Raw genomic sequence first — 21357 nt, forward strand, 5'->3', positions numbered from 1 at the left:
ACATTTACAGCCGTAACTTTTACCTCTTTGCAATATTAAATTGACAATTCTCATCAAAGTAAATTGACAATACACGGGCACCGATACGACGATAATAATAAAATGTAATACGATTAAAATTACATGTACAATCACAGTAATACGGTTATCGTACTCACGTGGTACAGAGAAGAGGTTGACGAGCATGCCGCAAAGCGGGAACGATTGCCTGAACGTGTACGTCACAGACGACTTCTTCTTGCTGAAGATCTTCGTTATAACAAGTAGATCATTGAAGAGGAACACCTGTGAAAAATTACATAAATATTAGAGTCGAATTAACTTGGATTTTAATCTAAAATATTGAACCCTAATTATAACACTTAGGACGATAGTCAAAGTGTTCATGAGATAGCTTATATTTATTCATTTAAAAATAAGGCTAAAATACGCAGTACAGTACCAGTAGTAAGTACAGTACAGTACAGTAAAAACAAATAAAGAATGTGTTATATAATTTAAAGCAGTCTTTATTTATTTAAGTACTTAGTGAAGTATTTAGTAAAAAAAAAATGCTTCAATGTTTTTTATGTCAGTCACAAATGTTATAAATGTCGCTGAATTTTCTTCGATTCTTCTAATTATAATTTAAAGTAATTTAATTACAAACCAATAGCAGATTATGTAATATTCAATTAATTAGACGTAAGGCGGATGACAAACTATTTATAAAGCAAGTTTTAATTTAAAGCAAACGAAAAAAATGTAGTCCACTTAATTGTATTGTATTCAGTACTTGTGAAATTTTTGTTAATGGTATTATTGAACTGTCATAGCGTGATGTATTTAACGACCTTCGTGGTCGAGTAGGGTTCGATTCCCGGCCGAGTCGATGTAGAAAAAGTTCATTAGTTTTCTATTTTGTCTTGGGTGTCTGTGGTACCGTCGTTACTTCTGGTTTTCCATAACACAAGTGCTTTAGCTACTTACATTGGGATCCGAGTAATGTATGTGATGTTTTCCAATATTTATATTTATTTATTTAATAAATTGACTATCGAGCGCTGAAATATTTAATATAATTAAGGATCTACCATCCTGAGATTAGCGCGTTGAAACAAACAGACGAACAAACTCTCTAACTTTATACGAATTATTATATGATGTTGTCTTAGATTTTCGCGCTTATTACACATTGAAATAAAACTAGTTTTTTAACGGATTTAATCGCGTATATTAATTATTTTATTTTAACATCCCGACGTTTCGAGCACTTTGCAGTGTTCGTGGTCACGGGCAGACTAAGGTGACATTTGTCTGTTCGAATTAAAAAGAAATATTATTTACAACTACCGCCAACGATTTCTTAATTGGTATCTTGAGTAGCGTTCCGGTTGCACGCAGAAGGCACTAACTGTATCTTTAGGTCTTGCAGTGTGTTGGATTTGGGATTTTAAATTTTTAATAAGTGGATCCCAAGTGTTAGAAAGTCTCCAACCATCTTCTCTATTGAAGTTCGGATGTTTTTGAATTTCAATAGCCTCGCGTATCATTCTAGGAATGAATCTGTGTTCTCTAGCGAGGATCTGTGGTTTATCAAATCGAATAAAATGGTTGGGTTTATCCAGAGCATGTTCACAGACTGCAGACTTTGAAGAACGCCTATTTTTGACATCTCCTATATGTTCCTTGACCCTAGTACCGATGCTTCTCTTTGTTTGACCTATGTAAGATAAACCACACTCACATTCGAGTTTATATACTCCCGCAGTTTATTATATGATTAAATATAGATTGATACCTCTCTCTGGTGGACTCCAGGACGTTCCTTCTTATGTATGTCGGGTATTTCATAGAGCCGACAGTAGCAGACCAGGCGACGGTGCGGCAGAGCCAAGTGAGGCTTCTTACCGACGATGGTAGCTTGTACTTTCATCACCTGGAAAAATATATTTCAGTTAATTTATTTATAATTCACACTGAAGGTCCTCAATCAGAGAATCGCTTTAAACGGGTCTGTTGCTAACGTTTTTAAACCATACGACTGATGGATCTTCAAAACGGACCCCTGTATATCAATCGTCGGATATATATTTTTTTATTTAATCAGACATACTATCGTGCGAGTGAACTCGAAACATACGTGTGTGTGTGAATGTAGTCTGAGAATAATGTAAGCGGAATCTATAATCTAATATTTTTATGATAAGTTCATAATTGTTTCATTCAAAACTGCGTGTTATTACCTGAGTGACGTGGTCGCTCCCCGGCCGGAACTCGCTGGCCTTCACCCGGTCGTAGATCCCGGCCAGCATGTCCCGGTCGATGTCTCCGCAGTCGTCGATACCGCGCAGGTTGCGCACGAAGTCGTCGAGGGACATGCGAGCCTCGGGCTTGAGGTTCGGAGTGTGTAGATCCGTGTTAAGCATTATTATTGCGAACGCTAGCACGAATATCTGAGGGAGAAAGTTCGGTAATATTTAATTAGTGCGTGAAAAATTACTCAAAGTATAGTGACTTTGACAAGCGAGAAAAATACTATTTTTTTTATTTGGTATAACTCAAAAACAAATCTTTAAAAAAAAAAAAAAAACTTTTAAAAGATAGTAAATTTCAAAACAAAGAGGAATCAGAATAAATATATATACCGTATCCTGTGTACGCAGTCTCTGCACAAAGTCAGTATTGCAAACACAGTATCTTCTAGCGAAGGCCTCGACGAGTCGTTCTATCTTCTGCGCCTCGCCCGGTAAGCGGAAGTGCGCTTGGTATCGACGTAGAGCGACGTCGACTGCCATGCCGGACAGATCGAGCTCGTTCACGAAACATCTAGATAAATAAATAAATAATATATAAATTAACGCCATAGAAACCGACTGATATCTATTTTGTGAAAAAACACGTTCAGCTAACTAAACGGTGAGGTGGGTACTAATAAGAGAAAATTTTACTTGATCAAGTTCTACGTTAGTGGATCTTGATAATAATCTTTAAAAAGTAAGTGAATGTGAGTAGAATTATATATAGTATATATATATTAAGGATTAGGTATCCTTTTTCAAAGCATAATTGATGCCCAATAGTAAATAATATCGACTCACTCTAAAACAGCCATGTTGAACTGACTCTGCAAATTTCCCAAGTACTCCCCAATCATCTGCTTGCTGAGACCCTTCCTCGTGATGAGGAACCTGGCGACTCCTCGGGGAGAGTTCTCGAGGAACCCGCGGGAGATCAGGTAAGCTATACCGCGCTCCGGTTTCTTATTGAACAAGTTCAATCCGACTCGATATTGACGTTTACGGACTGTTTCTGATACCTGAAAACAATTAGATTCTTCATCTTAGTATTTACTCATACACTGGCCCACGAATATAAAATGCTTCAAAAATCGCAGCAGGACAAGTAGGATAGTTAGTCGTAAATAAATCATTTTCAATTAAGATTAAGAAGTGCTTACTTTAAGAGGCTGTTGGTGCGTATGCGGGTGGTGGTCGTGCTGCGGTCGGCAGCAGGTGGCGGGGGGAGGAGCCTCGTAGTAGGGCGGGGCCTCCTGCCTCTTCCACACCGCGTACCGTTCCCCCTCGTACAGCGTGCCCGACGCCGTGCGCGCGTGTTGCTGGAACTGCTGCTCTTGGATGTGGATATGAGGCTCCTGGTAACGACAAAGTCCATTACATATTTAAAATTTATGTGTTGTTGTCTGTCCTACTAATCTGACTAAATACTGTACGCTCAATAAATCAAAAAATAAATTAACATAAATATAGTTTCCTGTTTTTACTTCATACGATTCAAATATTTAACAATGGAAATATTTTTTTATCGTAATGATATAATATTCATTAATTCCGGCGGCTCCGCACGCGTTTCTCGCTCAGGATTGGTCGTCAGGTATGAGGCATACAAAGTACCTTTCCTTTCCTAGGAGTTCAAGCTTGCTTCATACCAAATTTAATCAAATTCTCTTCAGTGATTTGGCGGTCAAAGAGCAACTGACAAACAATCACAATCAGACAGAGTTACTTTCGCATTTATAATATTAGTGTAGATTATAATCATACGCTCATAAAGTAACCCAGGTACAGCAATAGTATTACAAGGGACACTTACGGGCGCCCTCGGCTGGTAGGGCTGGTGGTAGTGGTGGCGGTGCTCCTGCGAGGAGGAGGACGACGACGATTGCACGGACGACATGGAGCCGCCGCGCACCACCGCGCCCACGCACTCCGCGCGCCGCAGCGACACCGGGCTCTCCGCGCTGGGGGGGGGGGACATGATGACACGGTCAGACACAATATGATTGAGTAAAGTAACAGCCATAAATAACTTTATGCGCCTTGATCCATCATAACATCAGCTATATTAGTAAAAGTAAATCGTTCATGACACTATTTCCAATGGACTTAATTTCATCTTCGAAATAAACTGTCACAAACTGTCAAACTAAACTACTTTTAACGACATCAAATATTTATCTTAATTGTTGTGTCTATTTTATACAACTAATATTTTAAATTGGTGTTAAATTTGTTCGCATTTGCGAGCTTTTTTGAACCTTATATTTCAGACTATAAGGTACATACTTGAGTGTTATGCTGCTGGTCCTCTTTGGTACTTCAGGTGGATGCCGTCTCGCGTTGGCTGCTTGTATCGCGGCGAGCTGCTGTTGCTGACGAGCGGTGGGTGATGACAGCGGCTTACCGCCTGACGAAAGCAGGTTACCGTATATGGGACCTGGAAATAATAATAATTAAAACAGTTCAGTAATCACAAAAAAAACTCTGCTTTTACTGAATATTATAGCTCAGGTATGTGAACCATACAAAAACGTAATACTAAGAACTGTATTATTTAGTGCTTTATCTTCGCCTTTCTATTACAAATTTCCACTAAACCAACGGACTCAAAAATAGAAAAGCAAAATCTAAACTTTGCTTGCTAACATTTTAATGATAATACACAACCAAATTAGTATCCAACTTAATAAAATATTCACCTGAATTATTTAACAATTGATGGTTGTGTAGAGATTCATTGTGGGATGAGGAAGTTGAGATATTCGTCACGGAGCCGCTCACTGAACAGCTACATACCTAAAAAAAAATAAACAAAATTAAACATTGCAAAGTATGACTAATTGTTTCTTTTTTATTTATTTATAATGGACAGTTATATGGGCAGTATGCCTTGGTAGCTAACACCACCTATAGACATTGGCGCTAGAAATTCTAACCATTTCTACCATCCCCAATGTGCCACCAAGTAGTGCTGATCAGCGGTTGGTTAAATGATGAGTGGGTACCCCAGACGAGTTTAATAAACCTTACCATCAAATAGTAATGTTAATAGTTAGACCGAATACCATTCCGATCAGAAACCAAAAACAAAATAAAACTACAAGACGATATTTAAAAAAAAAATTATACGCCAAAGGCACGAACACTATGTCTATACAAATTACAGTTTATATAAATAAATTTATACATATGAGAAATAAATTTATTGTATTTTTATGTGGTAAGTATTGTTATAAACCTCGTGCAGTAATAACCTCCTCCCTGATTTAGTGGCTAGCTAATTAGGTTAAAGATCCCCAGAAACTGGGTTCAAAACCCAACAAACCCCACACGCCATATTAAAAATGCGTTTTTTTTTAAATAAATATTTTTATAGTAAATAAAAACAGATAAATTGATGTTCTAATTTCATATACAAAATGTTATCTCGGCATAATTAGATATGAATTAAATTTTATCAAAAGACAATAACCGAGCATGAGCGAATGAATAGGTACGAGATGACTTAATCTCAAATAAAATATAAATAAGGAAATAATATTAAAATACTAAAATAAGTGTTGCCATTATTATTCTGTTAGTACGATCATTAATTTCTATTTATCTACTTCAATAACTTTATAGTTTGATAACATAAATTTGTTATGATGATTAAATAAATTGGTTGGAATTCCTGACTATAAGGAGACCTGACCTTGAGAATTAAATTTTGTCGTTTTTGGGGAAATTTCTATTACTCTAGTGATAATCCGATACACGGCTCAATAAATATAGATTCTTGGAACTTTGAGAAGATCCTTTCGCAATGAAAAGAATACAGCGAAAATATTTTAGAAAACTTTTGAGATTTGATTCACCCTCTAATTTTTCAACGACATCTTATCTACCCGCTCAATGAGTCATTATTTATATACTGAGAAAAAATTGTACTAACCGCGTTCAATACTATATACAACAAATAAATACTGAATCGTTTATTATGTTGCATTAACTAATTATAGCTTTGTTCCGTTTGCAATTGACACACTTGGACCTTAGTACTAATATTGAAATTTTATTATCTTTTTTTTTTATATAAAGAATAAGTAGCAATGGCCCAATTTAATTACGAATTTGTATTTTCTTAAGGAAAAGCTTATCATTTATGTTAGGAGTGGATACCATATAGCCCATGGGGTCAGGATCGATCCTGCGAGTTATTGACGCTTAGATGCATAATTATTAATTCTTATTAGAAAACAAAATATTCAATACTACATGTGTCTCGCGGTTATACTTATTATAGTTAAATATATATAATAATTATAAATCCAAAAACCTAATAGTATTGTAATAACTGAAAAAAAACAACGATCCTCCTATTCCGTGGGATTTCTAAAATTCATATTTATTGATTTATATATATAATTAAATAAATATATCCCCCCCCCCCTCTGAAGATTAAACAAAAGACAAACACGTAGACTTACAAAAATTAAATGAATGTTATGGTTTCAGTAATTTGTAAAATTATTTTAATTTTCAAAGGGAAATTATTTTAAAAACACAGTCAACCTTCATTTCTAACCTAAACCTTCATTTGTGTTTATATTGTTACAATATTTTTTTAATTAAAAAAAAAAGTACCCACGTCATAGTTCATCTTCGTGCCTCCCCTCCACATTCGAATTTTCGTTACTCTGTTTATAATTACTAAATTACTATTCCTTAAGATTTTCTTTAACACTTTTTTCGTTTTATAGTCCATTTTGCAATAAATATAATACACAGCACGTTATTTGACGTGATCGTCACGCGAATGACTGATAAAAATTGTTACGTACGTTTGCGAAGTCCATATCACTATAATCAAAATAATTAAAACCCTAACAAGCCATTATCGTTGCTATTACAGGTGATCAAAGACTAGATTCGAATGGATGTAATACTGTAATTGCCCTTGGTACGGAATATCGGTCGTACGCGATAAATAAATGCTCAAATATTTAGATTATGTCTTGAATAAATGTATCCTTGCAGTAATTATACTATAAACAAGTAACTTCTCGTATATCTAATTATATCATTTATTTAATGATAACTTAAAATGTATATACATATTTTTAATAAGCATAACAACAACAACAGCGATAATTTTTACTAGAGATAATAAACAATTGAAGCCTAATAATCTGTGTTTGCAATGTTTTAAGGTGACTCATAATCAAACTATTTTACATCTAAGCCCAATAGCTAGTTTATACGACGAGACTAGAGAGTGAGTTCTTACGTTCGAAGCCTTTTTTTATCTCGCTGGAAAATCTATTCGCTTTACCCTCACATGAAATAGGGGGCAGGGGGTTGGAATGTGGGCCTCGCCGATGCCCAACATATAGGGCACCGGAATTTATTTGGTGGTGGTAGGTACCACCCACTCATCACAAAGTCACCCGCCAAACGCCATACTCAATATCATCGTGTAAGTGAGCCAGTGTAACTTCACAGGCACAAGCAACATATCATTCAGGGTTAGTAGCGTATTGATTATGTAATAAATAGATCATATTTCTTACGGCGCCAGTGTCTATGCACGATGGTGACCACTTACCATCATATGGCCGATTTGCTCGTCCTATATTACTAAAATAATATGAAAGATTATTTTAGATCTCGACCAATGATATCATGTCAATTCAAGGTCAAACTTTACTGTCTTGTAAGTCAATAAAAAACACATTGAATTGATTACTAGTTCTGCTAAAATAGTAAAATTAAGATTATTGGTTATATAAAATATCAATTCACTTTTTTATTAATGTAGCGTTTCAAACAGTGATAATTTATATGATAAATCTCTCTGTTATTCTTAATCATAATAGGACGCACCCCGCTGTCAGCGTCGCCGCGGTGATGCGGCGGTATCTCGGAGGCTATCATGTGGATCTGGTGCGCCGACTGCTGCACGCGGGCCACCATCGCCTCCACTTCGCTTTGAGGGTCCAGCGGCATGTGATTGCTGAAAACGGACACAGGATTGTATTAACATCATTTATAAGTAAGATAATTTATAAGACTATTTGCGTATTACGGTTAAGCTGTTTAGTAATTTCAGCTTTTTGGTGAACTATGGAAATCTGATCAGTGTATTGGACTAACTGAACCGATGGCAATTAGTGACCTTCATTCATAGACATTAGGTGGGTACCAGATATAAGCCACTTCTTGCACCGTTATATAAGACTCACCACAGGATATATACAATATTCCAATGGCAGAAGTAAAGATAACCAAACCTTAGATTTACATATTCCATGGGGTTAGCTTCTAGTTCTGCTTTATTAAATATTATAAACGTTTCTTCAGATAAATATTATTATTAAAAAATCAAAATAAACTTTCTTCAAGTTGGCTTATGAGCCTTTTTAAATCTTCTTATAAATTCTAATAGTCTTTTCACATGATTAAATTAAATTTAAAGCTACCATCGCATTGGAACGTAGATTCATCGAGAACTTGACGGTGCCGACAAGAACTCAGTAGTCACTGAGTAACTCTATAATTATTCATTGATTATAATGCAATGCAATTAAATTTAGGCATTTAAATCCACTTGATTTTGATTTCCAATGTTTCGATACAAGCTTCGCCATTCAAAACGCCAGTTTTTCGCTAATCCATAAAATATAGACTTTAATCCAGGGCTAATGACGTCATCCCAATTCAAAGTCAAAGTTTGTTTATCTTTAGTCCTGTCAATATAAGACGATAAGATGACTATAAGATGTTATTTCTCTTTCCGAGACAGCTGTTCAACGAGTGTTCTACTTTATATATAAAGTTGAATAATACCTCATGTCAATATCATGCCTTTCGCGTAAAGACATGGAACGCATCGGTCTCGATAGCGCGAGTACTTTCTCAGCGCTGCCCGGACTTTTCTGCATTAGCGTGTTCGCGTAGATGTCATTGCCTGAAAACATTTTTAAGAAAAATATATCGTTAGAGAAACGAAAATGCAATACAGAAACGAGCACTGCCACCTTTTCGAAATCTTATCGATTATGGAAGCAACAAAATTGATTATGTATTTGATATTATCGAGATCAGTTGAAGAAAGAAGAAAACTTGGTCATCTTTATTATTAAGTAATACTAGTGAGTCTCACGCGAAACTTCGCGTTTATTAAAAAGATTTTTTAGGAATATCTAAACCCATGACAGGTTTTGTTTTGATTTCATTTCATTGTAAACTGCATGTCACTTATCTACATTTGGCGCCAAAATGATATAACCTCTTTAAAATGTACTTTTAATATTAACTGGTATACATTAGTTTAATAGTGTGCAGAGAGAATTATTTGACATTTCGTGATATAACCAATAATATTTAATCACCGTTTACAAGTAGATGGTCGGAGCCATCTTGGAGTCTCCTCGCATTCGAGTCGGCGGCCTTCGCCATAGCTGTGATCGCGCTGAACTTTTTCAAAAGTTGCCTCCTCCTGAAGGCCCTCTGTATCGTCACCGCTGCTCTCCTAGCCCTGAGCCCTCCGTATCGCCTTTCCAATATTTCGACTTGTTTGTCCAGTAGATCTTGGGACATTTCATAGCGACTGAAAATACAAAAAAAAAAATCATCATTCAAATACGTTCAAATATCATCGTTATTACTAATAAATGTTTCTACAGAAATAAAAATAAATTCGATTGATTTTTAGTGTTGCATTTCGTGTTTACGACGTAACCGACTAAGGCGGTAGGAAAGGCTAAACAGAAGACCAGATCAAGGAGGTAGTGTTTGTGATAGATCGATTTACCTAATAGATAATGAAAGAGCTCGAAATTGATGAAATTGATATACGAATACTCATTGTGATAACGAATCTATTAAACAAGAGATTATGAATACGATAGACAATATCAATAACGCACATGCGAAATCGAAAGTAGTAAGTTGATTACGTTCAAGATTAATAGAGACTACCGTGAGATATTACTTTGATGAGTAATTCGTTCGACGCTCCACTGATACAAATCGCAGACTGAAATGTTATGTATAGAAGAGTAAGCATTAATCGTCAATTTTCAAACATGCCGATGGATTAGTAGAATATTAAATGAATAGGGGCGTGGTGGTTTCGAATGTAGACCTTATTATCATGCTCAATATGGATTAGAGTCGAATGGACTATAAAATTATAACAAATCATTAGGTGGACTATAAATTGTGATCGTCAACGACAGGACGAGTGATAAGGGTGATTTTTTTTTTTGGTGTGTTAAGGATTTTAGGTTGAAAACGCATTCCTGAGGTTAGGGGACATACCCTCGGGTCAATTTGCCCCGTTTTTGTGGCAAACTAGGATCTTTTTGCGTTATTCCTGCCGTGCCAATGATTCCAACGTCTGTGCCCCGTCTATGGAAGCAGATTTACAAAAATATCGTCAGTGACTTAATTCTCCTGTGAAAAAAATTGCGCAAACCCGCTCAGCAGTACGAGTTTTATAATATCGTCGCCATATGGATACGAAACGAGAGAAAAATTATAAATAACGCTAATGGCATCGTAAATCAAGCGTTAATTGTAAATTATGTTCAAAAACAATTTACTAACATTAACCGTAGTTAAGAATTACTCTCACTGGCGGACCAAACATGTGTTTTCAATTAATAAGTTACCATAAATCACAGACTTGTAAGATTAATGTGTGCTAAACCTTCGGGATTTATACGAAAAGTTATTGTTGGATGCTTTTCGGATTTTATATACAAAAAAATGCATTAGCGTATCGCTAGTTTAAAAAATAATAGAATTTAAATTAAAAAAAAAAACTCTTAAATACATTATTGGCGAATGTAAATTATTTACTGCTGAAACGAAATTTACACTTCACGAAAAAATCGTTTTTTATATACCTTTCAAAACATCTGTTGATTCATTTTCATGAACATGCATTTTCTTGAAATTTATTAATCTTCAAAAATTAATTAGCTCCTTACACTACTGTATTTACAATAAAACCAAACACGTAAATGTATGTACATTTTAACTTTAAACTTTGTCATATCTTGTCATTTTACCTGTTGGTATGAACAGCCAGCCCGAAGCCCTCTGGCGGTGCGGCGATGTACAGCGGCGGCGCAGGTTCCGCTGCGCCCGCGCATAGACCCGCGCCCGTCGACGCGTTGGACGCCGACGAGCATGACGAGTTGGAGTGATTTAGTGCTGGAAACAGAAACGTATTAATTAATATAAAATTGGAGTGTCTGTTTGTAATATTAAAATAACCGCTTTTTAATAAATGCATATGTATGTATACACGGTACATGTACCAAATTTTTTTAACGATTTTTGTCTGTTTGTCTATCTGTCTGTTTGTAAACCGGCTAATCTCTGGAACGGCTGGACCATTTTTGACGGGACTTTCACTGGCAGATAGTTGATGTAATAAGGAGTAACTTGGGCTACAACAATAACTTTTTTGTTAAATTCAAACGCCCACGAAGTCGCGGGCACAGCTAGTTTTAAATATTAATCCATTTTTTGTCTCAGCAATTAAAGAAAAATGACCTGAAACTTTATATAATACCTATTGCATAAGTTATTATTAACGCTTATTGTATACAGGCATTATTATTAATGGCCAGTTTTTGCCTTTTTTTTTCAAAAGAAAGTATTTTATATGACGTTGATATTGATATTCGTAAGTTTTTATAAATATTTACGTTGATCGTAGTCATTCCAAAACACGACGAGATTTAAATAAGAAAACTAAAGTGAAATCAGAACATTTAAGAATAATGGCAACATATTTTAAACATTCTACTTAAAGATTTCTACATATTACAAATATACAATTCATTACGAGGAAATTGTGCGGGATGTATGTGTTTAGATAAATATAGATATATCTCTTTCTGTCATTATTGATTTCACATTCGAAAGAAAAAGTTAGCATTGAATTAAACACCCGCTAAGCAACTTTTATAAATAAGAACTAAAAACAAATGTTGATACTACTAATTATAAAACCGTTACCCAATATAAAAATAGGTAGCACGTAACAGCTTGGATACTCTAATCCAACCATAAGAGGAGAAAAGCCAAATAAACAACATTTGACAGCTAATGAACGCGATATCGTTGGTCGAGAGCTTGATTAATCTATGATTAACACTATGGATTTGCGAAAAAATGGTTTGGAACGTCGACGAAACTGTTATAGGAATTGTGTAACTAAAATTAAAGTGGTAATAAGTAGTTAAGTGTAACAGTGTTGTATTATAAATAAAGATATATTAATCATAAACTCTTAGTAGTGTACAATATATAGCTGAGTTATTGGCAAATCGTATGAAAATACGTAATCCGAAGGTATGTTTATCTTTCTTCCTATTTCCATTGAAATAGGCTAGACATGTTCTAAAGTGGGTAAAAGGTCGTTTTGAGGAGATGGTAACACCAAGGGAAAATCACAATATTTTTAAACATTGCCGTGACACATAACAACCGAATTTAAAAAAATCATAAATAAAAAAAAAAGATTCTACAATAAATATTCATGTCGCAATTAACATTATAAAGTGACCCAACTGTTACACGGCCTCATCACATTCCCCTGCTCTTAAACGAGGATTAAATTTGATATTCGTGGCATTTTGGAGGAATTTACTTTGAAGCAGTTTTAGAGAGTTACAATTGTGAGTTGCGACCGAGTTTAATCCTAATTAATCCGTTGCTCTTGTCGTTTTATAAAAAAAAAAATATATACGAACAGCTACGAACTTGTTGAAATGTAAGGTTTAATTTAAAAAATATAGGCCCTTCCAAATAAATACATACACTGTTTTTTGTATGAGAAAATGTTAGGTATGTAATTATTTTTTATCCTGACATCAATAGTAGTTTTATAATATAACTAATATACGAATTTATAAATAGTTATAAAATTTCCAATTCCCACCGCCGAGAAGAATTATATAATCACAAATAAGCATATGAAAATTCAGTGGAGCTTGTCCGGGTTTGAACCCGTTATATTCGGTCAAGATTCACGATTTCTCCATCTCGACTTTGTCTTAGAGATTGATATTAATAATATGTGTAAAGATCCAATTTAACTAATAACAATTTAATAAATAACTATGGATTAACAATAAGTTCTCTGTCAACCGCAATAAATTAATTCGATTAAATTATTTAAACATACCAAACAAAATCTTTCAAATTACTACGAATTTTATTTATTTATACAATAAACATTATGATATCAAATTGTTACATAGCTTATATAAATATTCCAGATAAAACCAGTTTTATCTGATAATAAATCATGATAGTCCAAATATAGAATTGACGTTTCGCATTAAATTATATTATTTACTTTTATTTACATTATTAATAATGGCTTGTTGATAATAATCTATACTTCTATACTAATATTATTAATGCGAAAGTTACTCTGTCTGTTGGTCTTTCACGGCTAATCCTCTGAACCGAATTTGATGAAATAACAAACATTTAGATTTGATGAAGTAGATAGTTTAAAACTGATGTACTAAATCACGTGTTCGAAGCAAAAGAAAACACTGTTATCAGTCTCTTGTAATTCAGATTACTTTATAACCTTTAGTCTAGAAAAGGCACCATGATCAGTTTCGACTCCATACTTTAACGAATTCTGAAGATATTTCTTAAGAATTCTAAAAGCATTGAAAACCTTGCGTGTCACATAAGTTTTCCAAGAAAAATGTACCGTATATGCAAAGGAGGAAGGACACTTACCAGGTAACGGTCGGTGTACAGCTGTGACATATCGATTGCCCTCCATATAGCCCCGGTCAGGCTCCGATTGATGAGCATGGTGTCCGCTGTGTATGCTGTGCTGATGAGAGTAAAATCCGTCCGGTGGATGTAACGCCACCCCACCACCACCCTCCTCTTCGTCGACTTTTTGGGAGAAGCTAGAAAGAAAAGAAAAATGTATATAAGTATAAATTCATTAACATCAAATTATCACGTCACACCAATTAATTGTGTTAAATATAAACGAGCTAATTAGCAATTCATCTAAAATTTTAAAATTAGAAGATCTTTAAGAACAACATAAGCCGGATCCCGGAATACCGAGTCAAATTCAAAAATACTCCTTCGCCAAGACAATAAAAAAAAAAGAAAAAAGATATGAGCGCGAATAATATATAAGGATAAATGATAAGGAAGTGCTTTAGTTTTGTATGATTATTTAATATTATTAATCAATTCACAATCGAACAATCAGATACTTGTACAATTAAAACTCTTTGCTCAGATAAGATAATTTGCATTTGGACAGTTTTCAAGATACTTCATAGAATCGCAAATGCGGTTTTAGTTTCCTTAAACAAATATTACATCACGAACGTTCCGTTGGAATTTTCAAAGGAATTTGCATTCAAATGTATTCTAACAAGTACACATTATAAAACAAAGTCCCAGCGCGTCTGCAGTGGTCTGTTCGGACGAACTTTTGGAATTACTACATGAATTTTGCTCTAAACCAACTTTTTATAAAAAATAATAATTTCCGGTTAACAATATAAAAAAAAAAAAACATTGATTTTGTGTACTCTAACATTGAGAAGTATAATTCAAAGAAATCCCAAATAAAAAACGTTTTACAATAATCAAAGTAGCATTGATGGATCGCACGTCGAAATTAGCAGTTCGTTACACTGAATCCAGTAATTTTGAAACGATTGATTTCTGATATTAAATAACGATCAAATACTGGGCAAAGATTTTGTCACCGATGTCTGTTATTTTACTGGTTCACTAACGTTCAACGAGATACAACGAAACAAAATATTGAAGTTTTCCGGGAGAAGATATTTTACTGTCACCTACACGGCGTTACGTCTACTAGGTAGAAGTAGTACCACTAATGGTTTTGTTTATTTCTGAAGCATTTCCCTTAGAAGATCCTGGAAAACCGTTGAATGAGTTTTTCAGAAGTTTATTAGTCCGGATTAGTAGATTGAAGAACACACAAAAAACAGAAAAATCCTTGTTTTTGTTCCTGCGAAAAAAATAAGTGGAAATTCTCAGCTTTTCCTCTTGAATTACTCTATTTATTGATAAAAATTATATAATATATATAGTTCTACAAAATCCAGACAGACAGCGGGAAACGACTTTGTTTTATACTATGTACATAGAGATCAGTTATAAATTAAACTAGAATAAACTTCAGAAATAAACATACAATAAAAAAATATATACAACCAACGATGTAATATGCGATCTCATTACCGCAATCCGCTTTTAGCGACGGAATGATAGCCAAGAAAATATTATATTCAAAATGATTTTAATTGCGACCTGATTCTTAGCGGACTACAAATAATATGAGGCTACCGATTCGGCTTCTTATTTATGTGTTTATATATCGATCGCAAATTGAGTCTAACTTAATCTTTTCATAGACTATATTTTGAAGATGGTCCCGTTATCTATATTCATTAGAAGAAAAAAAATAATCACTAAGGGTGGTTTATTTCAGCAGCGCTAGAACTTCAGCTACGTTAATAAAGTTTGAAATGCAACCTCCTGGCTTTTTCTATTCATATTCAATATATGTACTTAATTAGATTGACCAAAAAAAGACCCGCTGAGTTTCGCCGGTTCTTCTCAGGTCGGGGTTTTTCCTTTTCCGAACCGGTGGTAGTGTTTAATTTGACTATCAATAAGTAAGTATAATGCTTATATATTGAATACAGGAATTTGAGTTTGAGTTTGAACTTTTATATCAAATTTAAAATTAATTTATATAAAATATATACATATTAACTAAGAAATTAAAAATTATATTCAAGTAATTCTGGTATTTGAAGTTCGTTAGTTCGTTTTGGAAGAGTTTCGATAGCTAAAGTTAGCATAGCCTCAGCAAGTCTAAAAGTTAGTTAAATGCAGGCAAATATTTGACGTCAGTCTTGATATATTTTTTAATTAATTTCATATCAAAAGACGGAACAGATTCGAAGAACTGTCAAGTTTCTCGTATGTAGGTTAGGTCAACGGGCTTTCAAATGGTATTCCTTTAGACGTATTTTTGTTCGTAGCTGACACGATAATGATTACTAACGTAATCTTTGACCTAAATGATGTCTTCAGCTTGTTAGACAGTTTTAATAAACACGTCATACTATTACCGTATGAAAATGGAGGGACTTTTTATTTCAAAGCATGGACTTAAGCAAAATGCGACAACCTTACTTTTACATAACGTTGTGCGTCTAAGTCAGTTTTGTATAGCCGAGTTAAAAACTGGATTTCAGACAATATATACCATATATTTATATATAAAAATGTATTTTATTCATGTTACAAAAAAGGAGAAAAAACTCTAATTGACATTATATACTAATATAAAGATAAGATTTGTTTGTTTGTATGTAAAGGTTTAGATTCGGAACTAATCATCGAATTCTAATTTATTTTCACTGGTAAAAACCTACATTATTCCTGAGTGCTATTGGGTATAAATTATGTTTATATCATATCATTTCAATAAACTGATCCCGTACGAAGTCTAGGCGGTTAGCTCATAAAAAATAAAGCTTTATTTGGTTTGATTCATACTAAAATTAATTGATATGGAACTTCAAAAATAGTCCATTATGTCAACGAGGTCGTACAGAAAATCGAACACTGCAGTACAATTCTGTAAAAAATGAAATTAATGACAACTAACCTACAATACGCCATTTTGATATTTGATACAAGTTTCCTATAAATTCATAATTGTTATAATCAATATCACTTTCGGACATTTCACGCTCCTGTCCTTCGGTGAGTTTCGAGTTTCTTTTTACAGAATACCTCTACAGTATCGATCCGCTTCGAAAAGTGTAACAGTTGGACGACATATTGTATAAAAAAAAAGATAAGAAGATCTTTAAAATGTTCAAAGAAATGTCAAAACAAGCGATAGCATTAGATACGGTATCTTAAATTTTTTTTTATTTTTATTTCATATCACATGAGTCACGTACAAATATTTTAATAAATAAGGAATTAGCTTTAATATAAAAACATAATCTTTAAAATTAAACAGATTGGAGTTCAAGCAATATTTCAGATTGCGACTTTTACATTATTTAAATCTTTAACTTTTAATAAATCAAAGAATATTCTTATTTATTACATGATAAAAAGTATATAAAACAAGGGGGAAAATCATTTTCGCTAATTTTCCTCACGGACATGGTATGTACAACAGTTACTTATAAAATTTATCTGTATATAATTATGTAATATCTAGTTTCTGAAACGTTGGTCAAAGATTAACAAAATTGACTTCAATCTGAGCGCTCATTGGTCAAGTTTTGCGTCATCAGCTGTCATCAACCAATGGCCGTTCGATTGACGTCAAAATAGTTAACTTACCTTTGATCAGTGTTTAAGGCAAACCTCAATGAAAACAATTGTTATTCAATAAATGTTTAACGAAGATTTACTTATTTATCTAGGAGGACTAATCAAAATATGAGGTACATAAATACTATATTTAAAAAAGGTAATTTTTGAGTGATGTTTTAGGACTTATTAAAGTTCAGTCTAGTTTCAAACATCCATCAGACATTTTTAGTGAAATAATCGAATAAATGTCGGCGTAAATTGTATTTCAATTTCATTTCCGGGAAATGATAATAGTGAAAATGTAACTTCAGGAGATATGAACAGGAAATACCGGTTTATTGGCATAAATTAAACGGATTACGCTAATGACTACGTTTGAGTTTACTTTGAAAATGATAGCATATTTTGTACCTTACATTTAGGAGCAAATTATTATCAAAATGATATAAATTACAAGTTTAATCGGTGTAGATAGAAAGCGTTCAAATGAAGGTAATGATTGTCGGATACCTTACTTGTATAGGTACCTACGCCGAAAGACATTATGCGATATCAGTCATCATTATCCCGAGTGTAAGATTTTGATGATTTTTTTTTTAATTAATTTCTAACATTTAAAACTATGATACTACGATATTGTTTTCGGAAAGAAACGCCCCTTTCTTTCAACGAATCTCCCCGAGTATTAATGTTATCTTTTCCTTGTTTCAATGCTTCCATTTTGAATAAAGAAAATTACAATTTCAATTTAATACACGATCAACTTCATTACGACTATCAGAAAACCAGTTACAGTCAAGTTTTTTTATATCCACGAATACATTAAACAATACACGTATTTACGTACATTTACGATTAAGAAAAACAATTCGTACTATCAAGTAATTAATATCAAATTAAACCATCGAATAGCTACACAAACTACAATGGGTTTATGTTAATAACGTTTTGAATAAACATCGTCAGAATACGAAAAATGGTAGCAAATATATCAAATAATTTCCATCTCTACGTTACACGCGTATCACCGAAATACTCATTTTGTAACCGAAATATATCAGTAAATGTTTTGTTTGACTTAAAATTTGTTACACGCATCTCGCGTGTAACACACGATGTTACGTCTCCGGCACGCTGACACTTTAACGCTCGTCTGTAGGTTTATCAATTTAGGGTAACCTATTTACTTCTGTTGCTCGACAGGTTTTTGATATTCGCTATCTATATATATATAAAAAAATGAAGTACCCATATTTACCAGACCATTATTGCAGACTTGGAAAATATGGTCTATCTTTAGTGTATGATGATATCCTTACACCGTCAATGTGCCGCGAAATACGGAATGATGCCTCTTCGGCCTGTAATTACACTGGCCCACTTTATATTGAAACTGGAACACAGCAAACAAACTATTGCTGTTTGCCGGTATAATAGTGCTGGTGACGATCTGTATACGCCTGTACCAAGTCATCACTCACTCATCATATATTCTACCGTCAAGCAGCAATACTTGGTATTGCTGCGTTTCTGTTTGAAGGGTGAGTGAGCCAGTGTCACTTTAGACACAAGTGACGTGACTACTTAGTTCCCAGGGTTAGTTGTGCATTGGAGATGTAAGCAATGGTTTCAATTTACGGCGCCAATGTCTATGAGCGGTGGTGACAACTTACCATCAGGTATACCATTTGCTCGTACGCCTACCAATTTAATTAAAAAGAAAACAACATATTCAAAATGATATAGGCCAAATACCTTCAAAGATCTCTTAGTACCAACAACGTAAAACTTCTATATGTCGCCGTATACTATTACCGTGTGTAATATCTAACCTGTTTATGAAGCTAATTCGAATTCAATAGTATAGTGAAGAAAGTTAATGAGCTACGAGCGATTATCATCTAACAGTACATATGATAATATGTCAGTAGGATGTCCGTCGGAGCGTACTAAAATTACCGTAAGGCGAGAACAGTTTGACTCGATCACATGCAATAATGTGTTGTTGAAACTTTATTCCTTGCACAAAATCATTTATCATTTAAATATTCATTAATATTTTTATATGATATTTATTATATTATGCGTATTGAATTATATATTGTAAGTAATCACCTCTAAATGTGTGTGGAAAAGTAAGACAAAGGTGAGAGAAGGCCCTTCTATCGAAGAGAGAAGGATTGGCACGTAATCTTCTACGAATTTCGTATGGCACATGGGGACTGCACCACGAATCAAAAACACAAACTAAACACATGAAAATTAATCCAGAAAATGATTTTCAAAACACACTTGAAACGCCGTATGTCGTTTACTCCAAAGCTCAGGTTGCCAACAAACTGGCCGGTAACATAAAATTTATCTAGCGAATCGCGAGTCTCGTAGCTCCTGCCAGTGACCGAATATGGTATGCAATTGTTATTTCATTCATTCGCGTTTACCGACGCAGAACGATGGCGTTTCCTTGACAATGACCACGAGCGGTCGAGCGAGCATCCTTTTTTGAACCGTTTAAACTTTATTAGGAAGAAAATTATAGTTCTGAGGAACATTTTTTGTTCCATTTTTAGAAGCAAATTGTCAGTTTTGGGTTGGTTGTTACTATTAAAAAAAGTATAAAGGAAGGTCCAAAGTACAATCACATTTGAGACATTATTTTACAAGACTAATTATGATACAAATCATTTCACGGTTATTTACAAGATTAATTAAACTTTAAATGGACAACAAAACTAATTCAGTTTAGCTTACATCAATCAAATCATGCGTTTATTTATATCTACTTTTTATAGAAAAATTTAGGTATTGTAGATGAATTTGAATGTTTCCATGTGTATAAATTAAGTTTAAAATCTCGATTCTGACCCAAGATTATATTGCTATTATTAAAAACTGTACATCAGAAAAACTCCGCACACTGTATTTATGATCACGGTTTATTATTGTAGATAAAACAAACAGTTAACTTGAGAGCACGGTGGAATATTGTAAACACGTATAATATTTGAGGTTACGTCAAGAAAAACATGTTTTGACGGAGGAAATTTAAGTCGTTTCTATTCAGCGGTTACGGAGCAAACAGACCGACTTGTAAAATTTTTGTTTACTTGGTATAGATTTACAACAATAAAAAATTATACTTTATGATTCTAGATATTCTGGGTACCTACCCATATTTTGACGGTTAGATATATTTATAAGCAACAATACTGACCGCGTCACAACACAATGCTGTGCCTTTTTTTTTGCAGCACTGTATACCAAAAATGTAACTTAGCGTACGATCTGAAATATCTGGCCGATTGGATGCGTGGTTATCTGCCCTATAAACTCTATCGATATGAAATGTGAGTCACATTACGACATTCGCGTAAATACAAGTATTCTGTAAGAAGAAACTCGAAACTCACCACAAAACACAAGTGTTAAATGTCAGAAGGTGATATGCGAAATTGACTATAATCATAATTCATAGTTATAAAATTCAAAGTATCAACGTATCAAAATGTATCAAACTGTATCACCGTAAGTTAGTTGTTAACATTTCACAAGTGAGATACGAAGTGAATTCTTACAGAACCGCACTGCAGCTCGATAACCATGAGGTGAGATAAGAAATAGTGAGCCTCACATATTTTATCTGGTTCAACTAACATAACGACACCAGGGAGTAATGAAACATAAGGAGAGGCATTATCAC

The 21357-nt window shown here is 33.9% G+C and overlaps 1 protein-coding gene across 5 annotated transcripts in view; it reads right to left on the bottom strand.

Annotated features, from left to right (window-relative positions):
• The window catches only part of LOC125073808 (IQ motif and SEC7 domain-containing protein 2), a 175099-nt gene that overhangs the window by 7122 nt on the left and 146620 nt on the right, over nucleotides 1-21357 (bottom strand). For 4 of the 5 annotated variants that reach the window (XM_047684867.1, XM_047684870.1, XM_047684869.1 and 1 more), the window contains 15 exons: nucleotides 14043-14221; nucleotides 11339-11483; nucleotides 10584-10673; nucleotides 9653-9870; nucleotides 9108-9228; nucleotides 8145-8274; nucleotides 4979-5075; nucleotides 4566-4716; nucleotides 4093-4240; nucleotides 3440-3634; nucleotides 3081-3298; nucleotides 2628-2808; nucleotides 2226-2435; nucleotides 1781-1918; nucleotides 159-285 (listed from right to left, as the gene is read on the bottom strand). In XM_047684867.1, the coding sequence (XP_047540823.1) occupies nucleotides 159-285; nucleotides 1781-1918; nucleotides 2226-2435; nucleotides 2628-2808; nucleotides 3081-3298; nucleotides 3440-3634; nucleotides 4093-4240; nucleotides 4566-4716; nucleotides 4979-5075; nucleotides 8145-8274; nucleotides 9108-9228; nucleotides 9653-9870; nucleotides 10584-10673; nucleotides 11339-11483; nucleotides 14043-14221 (2348 nt within the window). The remainder of the gene's footprint in view (nucleotides 1-158; nucleotides 286-1780; nucleotides 1919-2225; nucleotides 2436-2627; nucleotides 2809-3080; nucleotides 3299-3439; nucleotides 3635-4092; nucleotides 4241-4565; nucleotides 4717-4978; nucleotides 5076-8144; nucleotides 8275-9107; nucleotides 9229-9652; nucleotides 9871-10583; nucleotides 10674-11338; nucleotides 11484-14042; nucleotides 14222-21357) is intronic. The other variant, XM_047684871.1, reaches the window with a different exon arrangement.

The sequence above is a fragment of the Vanessa atalanta genome, chromosome 25 (genome assembly GCF_905147765.1).
Source record: "Vanessa atalanta chromosome 25, ilVanAtal1.2, whole genome shotgun sequence".
In the NCBI taxonomy this organism is placed as follows: domain Eukaryota; kingdom Metazoa; phylum Arthropoda; class Insecta; order Lepidoptera; family Nymphalidae; genus Vanessa; species Vanessa atalanta.